The sequence below is a fragment of the Ctenopharyngodon idella genome, chromosome 7 (genome assembly GCF_019924925.1).
Source record: "Ctenopharyngodon idella isolate HZGC_01 chromosome 7, HZGC01, whole genome shotgun sequence".
In the NCBI taxonomy this organism is placed as follows: Eukaryota; Metazoa; Chordata; class Actinopteri; order Cypriniformes; family Xenocyprididae; genus Ctenopharyngodon; species Ctenopharyngodon idella.
The window spans coordinates 21,958,767-21,973,138 of NC_067226.1; the positions used below are offsets into that span (position 1 = coordinate 21,958,767).

Here is a 14,372-nt window from a genome sequence, read left to right on the forward strand (position 1 = left end):
TAAGATGCAGCATCTGTGCCATTTTTGGCATTTAAAGATGGGTTTTTTTTTCATTTATTGATTACAAATTTTTACAATCACTAGAACACATTTCTAAATACTTAGGTCACTTTTTCAAAACTTTTCACACAGTTCTAATAACCAATATTCAGCTTGGTACAGCACTTAATTTCAAATTCAGAATGCACTAAGACTACCAAAACTTCTCAAATCAGATTATTCTTGTATCAATTTATAACACTAGCAAAGTTTGTTACCGAACAAACACAATTTGTCCCTCATAAAACAACAACCAAAAAAAACCCACTAACAATAAGTAGCATTATACAATGTTCTCTTATGTAAAATTTCTTTACAAAACAAGAAACATGAAATTCTCTACTGTTTAGAATTTACTGCAGTGTTACATGGTCCATCTTTACAGTACAAAATTATTTATATTTCAATATAAACTTCAAAAGCTATATTTCAGTATAGCTTTTGAAGTTTAACAGTTTTGAAAGAGTATGTAAATGTGCAAATTGGCCTGTAGAACTGAATGCATTATTGTGCCAAAGCGATGATAAATGATCCACAGATTAGCTCACAGACTGCTGTTGTGCTCAATTGCGTGAAGAGTTTTGAAAAAGTTCCCTATGTATTGAGAAATGTGTCCTAGCAATTGTGAAAAACTGTAAATGTAAGGATTTGACATAAAAGATGATGAAAGAGTTGAACAGGCCTTAAGTAATTGCATAAGCATATGTGTATAAAAGCTTTATGTGAATGGCTTTTTAAACTACTATGCCCAGTCAGAGCACCGTAAGGTCATGCCTATGACAACACTCTCAATTCTAACGTAGTGACATTGACATATCTCGGGTAGCTAATTGTTTAGTGCCATTAGCAAATGTCGGAGGAGAATGGCCTATTCCAAATTGTCAGTGTTGACAGTGACAGTAGATGACTGATAAACAAGTATGCATTTATTCTCCCCAACAGAAGCACTAAATCAGCAAGAAGGTGGCGATTGTTAAAAGTGGTAACATTAAGCGCCAAGATGAATCAAAACACATTTTGCGCAAAACTACTCATAGAACATAAAGCTGCACTGAAACTATAATTTTGACCTTCAACCATTTGGAGGCCACTGAAGTCCATTATAAGGAAAATAATCCTGGAATGTTTTCATCAAAAACCTTAATTTCTTTTCGACTGAAGAAAGAAAGACATGGGGGTGAGTAAATTATCAGGAAAATTTTATATGAAAGTGAACTAATCCTTTAAGAAAAATTAACCAGAGAATAATATGGAGTATCAAGGTGTATTATAGTCATGAGTCTGCGGACCTTCACCTCTGTGAAAAATATGTGACTTAAATTTGAGTACCTCTGGTATATATATTTACATATACTGTCAATGTTCACACTTACAGAAGTTGCAATGTACTGCAAAACACATTCCAAACCAACTCAGGGATTTAAAGCCATGCATGTAAAATAACACTAGTCATTTCTTAGCTGTGAGCTCAGTCATAACTGTAACTATAACTAGAGTTTACCCGAGCAGAGAAATTTCTTGGCTTGATCGCTCTTCATGGTCCCCTTCTCCTGCAGCTGTAAAACAGAGGTTCTGAAGATCCTCTTGATTTCCTCTGAGACTGCCCTCCATGCCTTGTCGTTCTTTGATTTTGCTACGCTGCTTGACTCCATCTGTGGGGTAAAAGCACATATGGAGTCATCTAATTATTCAAGGTTCCATTGTTTGGATACTGTCCATTTAAACCAATAAAAAAAAGAAAAAAGAAAACCCACATCATATCCCATTGCTTGATTGAAAGTAACTTTTCTGTGAGCTGTTTCATACATCGCTACACTATTGACAACAGACAATGGAGCTTTTTTGTCTGCAAAACTATAACTTAATAGTCACTAATATAATATTTGCACTGTTCTATACCAAGTCAAATCAGTTAAACATTGTGTGCCAAGAACACGACTATAAATTGAATAGTTACTTTTCTATTTTTAATTAATTAATTAATTAATTATAGCCTATTTATATGCTTGTTAAAATTGACAGCCAAATCGAGGGAGAGAGAAGGGGGAGTGGCATCAGGACATGACACAGGCCGAATCAAACCTGACACTGCTGTGCCACAACTCCTACATTATTTTAGTTTGTATGAATAACTAATTGAATTCTGGCTTCCGGTATCAGTCACTTCCAGTTATTTTAGCCGCACAAAAACAGTCTGTCATGGTGCTTGATACTGCAAACTTGTCATTTGTTGTATTTATAGTTCATATTCATATTCATAAACAAATTAGTTTGAACCACAAATAGATTTACAGTTTACTGCACATTGTTATTCTTCTAGTTATTTTCCTATAGCAGCTATATAGGAATTAGCTTACTTTCGCATTGAAAGATGCAGTTGAATTAAGGCAGGAACACACCAAGCCGACGCCGACGAACTAGTGGCGACGAAAGCAGACTGCGGGGTTGGCTCACGTTGGCAGCGTCTGGGTCCAAAGTTGTCCTGACACACCAAACAAACGCTTGACAGCCGACAGCCAAGTACGTACGTTCTGTGCCTGCGCCTTTCCGTACCAGCAGGTGGCAGTAGCTGAACAGCCAATCAGAATGATCAGATGGCCCGACTGACCGATGAGCTCCGATGCCGATTCAACATGTCGAATCGGCCGAAAAAAAGCCAACGAGGACCAACTTCAGCCGATGGTGCGGAGAAAACTTAGTCGGCCGACGAACAAAAACTGCCCGACGGCTGACCGTCGGCTTGGTGTGTTCCTGCCTTTAGATACAAATTTTAAAAAAAAATAGTTTTTGATTTTAGCAATTTATAAAGCACTTGCAAAAAACTATGACTAGCTGTTTTATAAATATTTATAGCCAAGTACAGTATAATGAGAAAAAAATACATTTCCATGAAATTTTTTTTAGAAATCAAAATTTTGAAAGTTCTTATATTTCCATGACCGCAGGAACCCAATGTAATGTAGGAGGATGTCACAAAGTGTTCCAGTTTACCAGAGTTCACACAACAATACAAATTGCTCTGTCTGCCTGAAGAGAGAAAGTGAAAGCAGACATACTGTGTTACTGAAGTAATATTTTAGGAAGTGTTGTCATGAACCCAGTCACCTACCAGAAAGATAGAGGACAGAAACAGAGAGAGAGAGAGAGAGAGAGAGAAAGAGAGAGAGAACAGTGGGTGTTTTTGCTGAGTGCAGGTAGAAACTCAGTCCCTGCTGCTTTTCTCATTTTAGTCCAACAGAGACCCTCAGCTTCACAGACACTTTCTCAATTTGCAGCCACTCTGCGTTACAACCTGATTTATACACACACTATATGATTTCTCTCTCTCTGTGTTGAGTGTGTGACATAAAGTAAAACTGTCAGGAGTATGTTTGGTTCATTGTGTTCTAGTTTGGGTCTGTTCTGTTCCCGTTTGCCTGTATTCCCTTTTCTTGTTTGTTTCCATGGTTTCTGTTTAGTTACACACCTGTTTCTGTTCCAGTTAATTAGCTCACTCTGTGTATATATAACCCAAATTTTCTGTTCATCCCTGTCCGTTCTCATTTCAACATTAAGTTAGTGGCATGTGTCTTGTTCTCCGCCGTTTATCCACTGCTGCTGCGTTTCTGTTATTTTGTATATATTGTTAATAAAAGGGACTGCTGAATTAGATCCTGACTCTCAACTCTCCATGCTGCAACCAACGTGACCAAGTTTGTGTGTGTATAAGAAAGGAAGAGAAAGCCCCAGTAAGGTTTACTGAAAGGCAAACTGAATTTATGAAGCTAATAAACTCTATAAGGCGGTGAACGGTCTCTCTCTGGCCTGCCATTTCTACAGCTCTCCATATAAAACCGAAACAGCACCGGTCAGCCACTGAGTTTTACAGGATGTTTCTGTGTGTGTGGGACAGGTCAGGTCTGCTGGAAGCCCAACGTAATCCTGGATGTAGCAGCTGCCCTCTCATGTGCCTCAAAAGCAGTGGTGTGTGCTAGGCTTCTGAAATGAGGCGGTAAAGTCCCCTATCTTGTTTAGGGTGTTATTAGTCTAATTTAAATTCATGTTCCAGTTGCATTTGCTGTTTACACAATTGTTAATGGAACACCACACTGAAAAAAAAACAAAAAAAAACGGTAACCTAAAAAATGTGCTTCATGTGGTAACATCTAAATTAATTGATTTTATTCAAATAAAAAATGTTATTTAACATTACTGAATCAACCTAAATTTATTATGTTACACCAACAAAACTAAATTTATGGGTAAGATCTGGTAGAAATAGCTCTTTAATGTAACAGTTGCAGGTTATCCTCTTGTACAGTGCAGTTTAACTCTTGGGACAATTAAAAAGGAAATAATACTTTAGCCTGTCTTGCCTCAGAGGTCTTGAAATCCTCTGAACTGTATTCAGCAATTAAATTTGTTCAGTTGATATTCAATTCAAAATGTAAAATATTTTTACAATGTGTAATAAAAAAAATAAAAAAAACATATATTTTTTTTTATAATGTCACAAAATATATCTCTTAATTACATGCTGTTCTTTTTGAACTTTCTATTCATCAACAAATGAAAAAAAAAAAAAAAACTTTTTTAACTGTAATGATAAGAAATATTAGAATGGTTTCTGAAGGATCATGTGACACTGAAGACTGGATTAATGACTGCTGAAAATTCAACTTTGCCATTACAGGAATAAATTACATTTTAAAATATATTGGAATAGAAAACAATTACTTATATTGTAATACTATTTCACAATATTACGGTTTTTACTGTATTTTTGATCAAATAAAATAAATAAATGCCTTGGTGAGCATAAGAGACTTCTTTTAAAAACATTTAAAAAGCTTACAGACCCCAAACTTTTGAATGATGGTGTACAGAGAAAGATGTTTCATTTTATCTTTTTTTTCATTCATTCAACTCTGTTAACCAAGATAATGTAAGAAAAAATACAATCAAAAATATTTCCTCTATATTCGTATCATGCTAGCTCTTTAAAAGGGTTGATTTTTTCTTTGTTCTTTTCTTAGCACCAATAGGGATCAGATATAATTTAAATGAAAATGAATGAGTTTCATTGTTTCTAAAAGCTAAAGTAGCAGAGAATTCTTTAAATACATGCTCTCTTTTCTTTATACCTTCCTGCTCTACTTACAGAGTTCTGGTAGTTCTTCAGCATCTCAGCTTTCGGTTTTAAGTAGTAGGCAGGCGGGACTGAGTTTTCATCCCGACAGTACCACTCCTCCAAGATCCGTGTGTCTAGTCCCGCCTCCACCGCCGCATCCAAGATCATCTCAAACTCGGCTGACTCCACCTCTCCTGGGACCCGAATGCTGCCGTACTTCTCTCCAATGAGCCCCTGGGAAAGAGAGAAAAAAACTGTATTCACACCTCAATCACAACATATCAAAGCAACATGTAAAAGCAGAAGTAAACAAAGAGAAAGAGAGAGAAACACAAAGGTTTTCTCACACTGCTCACAACCCTGGCTTTTTTGTTGTTGTTGTTGTTTTTTTTGTTGTTTTATTACACTCAGGACTAAGGCCACTTTTAACTGTGGGTAAATCAACAGTTCAACACTTATAATTTTGATGAATTGCACTGCTTTTAACACTGGGTTATGAATAACTTAAAGCTTTTGAGGTTACATGCCAGTCACAAGCTGCATTCTTATTTGCATATTATGAGGTCAATAACATTGACTGCACATTGTAAACTGGCCTCATAAATGCAAATAAGAACATTAAACCTGGGTTTAAAGGTAAACAGTAAGAAATCTTGAAACCTGAATTCCCAGTATTGAGTATGAACAGTGTGAAACCATGGTTTAAAATGTGAAAAGCTATACGTCAAAATGATCAACTAACTCTCACAGGGTTTATACACAGAATAGACTGAGTTCGAAAGCAAAAGAAAAGAAAACAGACCACATGGCATTTAACAATACATGTTCATAATGAGAGTAAAGGCTGTTAGTTTGAGAGCATACCACTGCCAACCTTTCTTTCTTTAGTGAGCTATTTAGCTACTCCTGTGCAATTGTTGCCTGTGCCACTGAGATTAGCAAGCAAATTACATTTGACAGCGTCATTGTGTCCACAAGCCCATAAGCGCCAGTGGCAGAGCATTCAAATTGTGCTGGATAAGCCCATAGACTAATGATCTGGCCCTTCTTCAAAAGCATATACTTTTGAGACTTGGAGGAGATGAGAAATGGGTTGTGGGATATCATGGACTCTGATTAAAGAGGAGTAGCAGAATCATATAAATTATTTGCCTCACATCTCACATCTCTTCTAAAATTGTAGGTTTCCTACAGGAAAAATGTGACAGTGATGCTGTGAGATGATTTATGTGACAGCTAATTCAGTATTTTTAATGGCTACTGGGGTGAACTTTTAATGCTTTGCTTCCTCGACCTTTACATCACTGTGCATCTTGCTCTGTTTCACTCTTCCTCAGCTCGTACATTCTCTCTTTTCCCTCACATTCTTTTGCCAACTCATTCCTACACAGAGAAAGATACATTATTCCTGTGAACTTTATAGCTCCAGTGTTTAGAGTGCAGTACTGAGGAGTATCAGGACTCTGCCAACTAAATTAAGAATGAGGGTAATGAGCCAAACCCCAACTCTCTCTCGCCTTTTCCCTCTTCATACCTCTCTTATAAGCAAAGGGGATATGATCAAAAAAGTCACTTTTCATAAATTATTGAACACTGCCGAATCCTTTTAAATTCAAAACCTTTTAATTTAAATACATTTGACCTAGTGAGTCATAACTCAGTATTTTTCAGCTAAAACCACATTGTATCTGATGAAGTGTTGGATGTTACCATGTTATTACCATGTTATTACTACATACACAAGGAATTACTTGAAAGTTGAAATAAAAAAAATTACATGAACTACAGCAAACCCCTTTTTTTTATTTGAATATATCATTATATTAAATTATGAATCATGAAATTCCTTTCAACGTACAATTCATGACTGCTCTAAAACAGTCCAAATATATGAAAGTTTCATATTTACACATATTCAAACAAAATGTAATAATTTTACTAGCATAAACTTATAAAACTTACATAAAATTATAAAAAATAGCACACCTTTCCTCAAAAAAGAAGCTTAATTTGAGGTGTTATTTATGTGTGTATACAGCCTTAGCAAGCACCACTGATGAAATCTATAAATATTAAAAACAACTTTGTGAAGGCATTATTAATTTCATCTCACTGGTGTGAGTGCAAATATCATGTAATCGCACAATACCAGAGAACCAAAAAGATTCAGAAAAAAAAACATGGTATCATCCCGCTCATTCTGTTCAGCCTCCAGCAATTCTAAACAAGTCAAAAAATCATTTGGTTCCAATTTCAGGCTTCTCAATTTCATGAAATCTCATCACATTGGAAAAATGAGCTATGCATTATGACCCAGTCTGAATGCATAGTTGAATCTTTTTGACCTGTAATAAACTCGTGCTTTTTTTTTTTTTTTTTTTAACTTTTTTTGGGGGGACATCCATTTTTGTGAGGATCCTCTTCTACCAATTTCACCAATCTGGGGTTGTGAAAACAGCACTGTATAAAATATAAAAAAGAACATGGGTTTAAGGGTTAAGGGTGATGCTTTCTTATGACTTTCTTATTATTATTAATATTATGATGCTCAAATACAAAAACTGCAGGACATTCCAGCTGCTGTCTTTGTCAATGCCTCAGACAATGGATAACAGGGACAGAGAGACTGTGAAAAACTGGTCTAACGAGTGTTAGGGTGTCACTGTGGAGATACGTCCCCTTGGCAATTGAGACGCACACACTCACACAAATATGTATTATACACTCACACAAATATGTATTATACACACTGAAGATGCACACTGTTATCTGCACCCTTGGGAATGAAGAACAACAAGGTGTGTGTGTGTTTGTGTGTGTGTGTGTGTGAGTGAGAGAGAGAGAGTCAGTTAAATGACCCTATAGTGTAATCTGTGTTGCTATGTGCCTCTGAGATTGTTTGCTTGGTCTACTTACAGATAAGCCAGTGTTTTTCCTTAAGCCATGGTCAAATGAGAGGATATTATATGCTTTAGCACCTTAACATTCAGTGCCAGTGGAAGTGAGTGCTCTGGACCGTATGCTGTGAGACACAATCCCTTGATACTGTGCCACACTTTGATGGCACATGAACAGGTACTAGAATAAACAGACACTTTGAAGTTGTATTAGGAGTATAGCACTTTCTTTTTATCCTCCACTCCTTATGTTGTTCTGTGGCTCTGTTAGTGTCCTTCATCTCTCTTTATGCTTGTTTCATCCCTTCTGGCCCTTTCTGCCCATCCCTCTCTCTGTCTCGGTCTCTGCTCCAGGCTGTGTGACAGTGAGTTTCAGCGGCTGTCTTCCTCTTGCAAGAGCTTTGATGTCTGTCTTATTGCTACTGTTCTAGGAAACCATATCCTCAGAGCAATATGGGAAGTGGAGAATGGTGGGGAGTTGTTCAGGATGAACTCATCTTCAAGGGATGTCAAGTTCATTGTTTAAGATTCCGAACAGTTTCAAAAAGAAAATGTTTTTCCTTTTAAGACTCTGGGCTCTAAATGCAAATGTACAATAAAATAAATTACAATGAAAAGACATGGGAGGTGCATGTAAGTTCCCAAAAATTGCTAAGATATTTAATGTACACTATTGTTCAAAAGTTTGGGATTGGTAAGATTTTTTAAATGGTAAGTGTCTTATGCCCAACAAGGCTGCATTTATTTGATCAAAAATACAGTAAAATCATTAATATTGTGAAATATTATTATAATTTAAAATACATGTTTTCTATTTGAATATGTTTTAAAATGTATTTCATTTCTGTGATGGCAAAGCTGAATTTTCAAAATCTTCAGTTTCACTTGATCCTTCAGAAATCATTCTAATATACTGATATGGTGCTCAAGAAACATTTCTTATTATCAGTCCCTGCTGGATTTTGTGATTGTGCTATCAGGTATGACAAATTTAATGCATCCTTGCTGAATAAAAGTATTAATTTCTTAAAAAAAAAAATCTTAATGACCTCATTTGAACAGTAGTGTATATATTTGAAATAATAAGGCTAACAAACTCAAAATTATTGTGTGTAGATGTTTGTAGATATAATGTTATTTAAAATCAATTTTAATTTAACAATATTGTTAATTTTTTTTACAGCCCTGTAGTCTGTTTCCATATTAATCTGAGTGTTTCTCTCAATCTCCCTCTCTCTCTTACGTTTTTACCCATCTCTGCCTGTCACATTTAAATTAAACTATTCCAATCTGCATAGAGACCTTCTCTGGAGACACACCAGCACATGCAGCCTAGAACTGTCAGCCGCAAACTCGCTCACATTCGCTCTCTCTGTCTGATCAAAGCTTTTTTGACTCTAAAATAGACCCAAATACATGTATCTCCATGCAGTGACACTAGACAACATCACTGAACTTCACTGAGGAAATCCCACATATAGATCAAACGCTTACAGAGCTCCAAATGTGTCGGGGTTTACTTGTACTTGCACTACAAACCATGAGGTCTAAGGGGAACAGGCTTTGAACTCAAGTCTGCTTTGGGCCATCCAATGGGGTTTAAGGGAGAAGACATTTTTTCTCTAAAAACTGACCTCTATTCTTTCTCTTGTGAGATAATGAAGTGCTCTTTGGGAAAAGCCAGCACAGTTTCTAGGAAACCTCTGAATAACTACTAAAAGTGCACAAGTCAGAAAGACTAGCCATATGTCTCTTTGGCAAATGAGATGAGTTTAGCTAATTTTAACTAGACCACTGAGAAAAGTGGCCTGGATCTTTCTGGGTCTACTTAAAGGTGAAGTGTGTGATTTTTCAATGTAACATACTTTCAAATTAATATGTAGCACATACAGCTAAAATAAGCCCTTTAGAAGCTGATTTTGGCAAAAAGTGAAAACGTGGCTGTGTAGCGAATTCAACAGAGATGGAGACTCGCAAATAATTTGACATGACATGTGTAATTAACTGACAATAGGATTGGCTTGCACTCTAAATTACAGACTTATGAACACTACAAGTTTTTTAGGTCAGTATAAATATACACTACTGTTCAATTTTTGAAAATAAATATTTTTATTCAGCAAGGATGCATTAAGCTGTTCAAAAGTGTCAGCCAAGACCTTTACATTGTTAGGGTTAGAGTTGTATTTCAAATAAATGCTGTTCCTTTGAACTCTCTATTCATCAAAGAATACTGAAAAAATGTTTCAGGGTTTTCACAAAAAAAATATTAAGCAGCACAACTGTTTTCAACATTGATAAAAATAATGTTAGAATAATTTCTGAATGGCTCATGTGATGCTGAAGATTGCTGAAAATACAGCTTTACCATCACAGGAATAAATTACATTACATATTATTTTTTTTAAACATTTAAAAAATCTTACCTAAATCCCAAACTATGGAATGGTAGCATATATGAAATATGTAAGCAATTTTTGGGAACTTACATGACCCTCCCATATCTTTTCATTGTGATTCATTTCACTGTACATTTGCATTTAGAACCCTAAGTCTCAAAAAGAAAATATATTCAAATAGAAAAAAAAAAATATTTTAAATGATAATAATTTCACAATATTACTGATTTTACTACATAAATGCAGAAGATATATATATTAATCTTAATGATATGTCTTATTCTTATAATTAAATATCACATTTTTAAAAATATATGAAATGAACGGTCTGCAACAGGGGTTACAGCAGCATATATAAAAGTATTAAAAATAGAACATGCTGTCATGGAAAGCTATGAGAACAGTAATTTTATTAGTACATCACTATTTTATGTGACAGAAAAAGGAGTAATTTGAATATTGCTGCAGAACCTGGCAGCTAATGCTAATGCTGAAAAGAGAAAGGCTAATAGGGTGAGAGTAGTCTCTGCCCAACATGGATGGAGGTCATACACTTCATATAATTTCCAAAGAGAGAAAGAGATTGAGAGAGTGAGAGAATGAGAGAGAGAGAGAAAGAGAGAGAGAGAGGTGAGGGTGAGAGGGAGAGTACAGAGAGGAGGATTAAGTGAAAGAGTAGACACACAAATCAGAATAAAAGGAGAAGTGAAATGAACACTAGAGCACTGAATGTAAAGGTGAAGGTGGAAGACAGATGGAGATGTGAAGTGGAACAGAGAAGCGGAGATAGAAACCTCTCGAAGGATAAGAGCGGGAGAGAAGAGATGGTTGAGAAGACAATTAAAGAGTGGTTAAAGGTGAAAAAGAGTCAGGAATTCAAGGAGAAAGTTTGGTTTGGGAAATAAAGCTGGTTGAAAACTATCTAAAGAATGTAAGCAAACTAGATTGAAAATGTGACGGTATTTGCCACTTATGTAAAACTCGCTGCCACAGTGCTAGAAGGGTATGGGCACTTGGCATAGCACTGAAATGTGAAGTGAAACTGAAAAAGTGTTCTGCTAAGGTGTTCAGAAGTTGTATGGTTGGTTTTTAAGCTGTATGGTTGCTAAAGGTATTCTGGGTGTAAAATGTAGCTGCTCTCCTTATCCTTTTCAATTCCTTTTTATTCCTTTTATTTGATTTTATTCATTTTATTCAATTCCTTTCCGAAGGAGAAATGTGGGTTCATTTATTCAGTAGTACTTCCATGAAAAATTATGTAGACTGTGACAAAACGGAGGTGCAGTCACATTTACTGTTGTTTATTTCAACACTGTTGTTCGATTCTAAGCGATCTGGAATTTTGCATGAGGGTGAAAAGTGTTCTGCTAAGGTGTTCAGGAGTTTTTAGCATGTTGCTGTATGGTTGCTAGGAGGAAAAGTGTGAAAATCATAGCAATTAAAATTCAATAAAAAAAACGTAAAAGCCATATTTTTCAAAGTTTTAGCATTAGTGTAATAACATCTTGGTTTCTATTGTAACCCCCGCTCCCTGATAAAGGGAACGAAGACCTATCTGTCCGTCTCTGTGGCATTGTGTCAAAACACCAACACTAGGGGTCCCTATAGTAAACGCCACAACCAACTGAACTGCATTGCAAGCCTGGTGCAGATGCCAAGCTTTGCATGCCAAGTAACAAGTGCACTCCCACCCACTCGCAAAACATTTCAACGCCCAGGGAATGTGACCTCTAGACTCCCTTTGCCCTAGGTGACTTACCATTACAATGGGAATAGGTCACTTCAGCTGGAAAAGCCTTTTCTGTTAGTTAAGTTAGTTTATACAGCTGAGCACACCTGGTTGTTAACAGTGGGAACCATTCTTCTCTATTGAGAAAGTAACACTACGGAGACAACATCCTACCCGAAGGGGAGGTTAATATGTGGGAAATACATCCTATGGACTCACCTGATAGGAAGTACAACATAGAAGTCTATGTTGTGGGCTCCACGTACTAGAAGAGAGACAATCAACCACAGTGACTGGCGGCAGAGCAGAGCTCTGTCCAGGAGAAGACACGGGTTCACCATAAGGGAAAGTGAACCATGGAGGAATATACATATGGGACCACCGCAGGGAGTCAACACATATGGAACACCTAACCCAAATGTGAGGGCTCACCCAAAAGGAGCCTACCACAAGTAATGGGTCTGGTAGTGAGTTCCTCTGTCGAATGCACTACCGGATATGTGCTTAATGATGGAAGCAAGTAGTCTGGGGGTTCACCAACCATGGGAAACTCACCTGGACATAAAAGTGTACATTATCACCTTGGAGAGGGAAAGGCATTGAACGCAAGTGCTACACCCTGCCAGTCATATGAGTTCAACTGTTGGTACCGAAAACCCAGCACGAAACCAGTTCAATATGGAGAATATAAGATCTTCGCCAAAGCTGAAGAGGCTGCAGTGCCCCTTGTGGAGTGAGCCCTCACTCCCAAGGGACACGGTGAGCCTTGAACCTGGTAAGCCAGGAGAATGGCATCCACAATCCAGTGGGCTATTCTTTGTTTGGAGACAGCCTTCCCCTTCTGCTGACCTCTAAAGCAGACAAAGAGTTGTTCAGATCATCTGAACAGAGTACAAGCCACATATATGTGCAAAGCACATACTGGGCACAACAGAGTCAGGGGCTGGGTCTCTCTCATCAGGAGAGACCACTTGAAGGTTCACCACTTGATCCCTGAAAGGGGTAGTAGGAACTTTAGGCACCTTAGGTCTCAGGACCACGAATTCTTGGCACATTTCATTAGCGGAGAGAGCTTATAGGTGCGTCACCCTCTTGACAGAGGTGAGCGAAGTCAGAAGGGCCGTCTTCATAGAGAGGGCACTGAGCTCAACTGACTGTAAAGGCTCAAATGTATCTCTCTGTAGGGCCTGGAAGACCACCAAGCGATCCCAAGAGGGGATGAGGCACGGACTCAGAGGATTTAACCTCCGTGCACCTCTCAGGAACCTGATAATCAGGCTGTGCTTCCCCAATGATCTATCATCCACAGTGTCATGATTTCTTGCTATTGTAGCCACATACTCTTTTAAGGTGGGACAAACAAGTGCCTCTCCAGGCCTTCTTGGAGGAAGGAAGCACTGACCCAATGCCACATCTCAGTGGGTCTTCCCTTCGGAAAGTACACCAAATAACTTACAAGCGCCACTTCAAGGCATATAGCTGCATGGTAGAGGGGGCTCCAGCCTGAGTGATTTTCTCTATCACAGCTGGTTGTAGTCCCCTGAATTCCTATACCATCTGGGGGTGGAGTCTCCACTCCCCTCGCAGTGCAACCTGTTACGAGAGAGAGTCTGCTGCATGATTGAGGTCACCTGGAATGTTAGTGGCTCGCAGAGACTTCAGTTGCTGCTGACTTCAGAAGAACAGGTGGGCGAGTTGTGATGTGACAAGAGCGGATACTGCCCTGGTGGTTTATATATGCCACTGTCGCTGTGTTGTCTGTCTGGACCAACATGTGCTTGCCCTGGATCGAGGGTCGAAACCTCCTCAGGACTAGCAGCACAGCCAACAACTCAAGGTAGCTGATGTGCCAGTGCAGTTGGGACCCCATCCAGGACCCCGAAGCTGCAAGCCTGTTGCATAAGGTGCATAAGGTACAACACATCTGGACACCTGTTTTAAAGGAACTCCTGCCCACAGAAATGGGCCATCCAGGGCTGAATGTGCAACGGCGCTTTAATGTGTATCGCAGCGCCATGCCCATCTCGAGACTCGGGCATGAAAAACAGCAGGAGAATAGCATCGATCTTGCCTCGTACTGCGGTGAAGAGAATGTCACTGTATTTGGGAGGGTGCCTAGTGAATTGGAATGCATAGCTGAGGCGAATTGTCCTGAGAAGCCAACATGACAGGTTGGAAAGTGCTAACCACGTGTCAAA

The 14,372-nt window shown here is 38.0% G+C and overlaps 1 protein-coding gene across 3 annotated transcripts in view; it reads right to left on the reverse strand.

The window, feature by feature from the left end:
* Positions 1 to 14,372, reverse strand: part of LOC127516635 (NACHT and WD repeat domain-containing protein 2) — a 64,053-nt gene that overhangs the window by 12,064 nt on the left and 37,617 nt on the right. For all 3 annotated transcript variants that reach the window (XM_051901417.1, XM_051901416.1, XM_051901418.1), the window contains 2 exons: positions 5,180 to 5,383; positions 1,541 to 1,691 (listed from right to left, as the gene is read on the reverse strand). In XM_051901417.1, the coding sequence (XP_051757377.1) occupies positions 1,541 to 1,691; positions 5,180 to 5,383 (355 nt within the window). The remainder of the gene's footprint in view (positions 1 to 1,540; positions 1,692 to 5,179; positions 5,384 to 14,372) is intronic.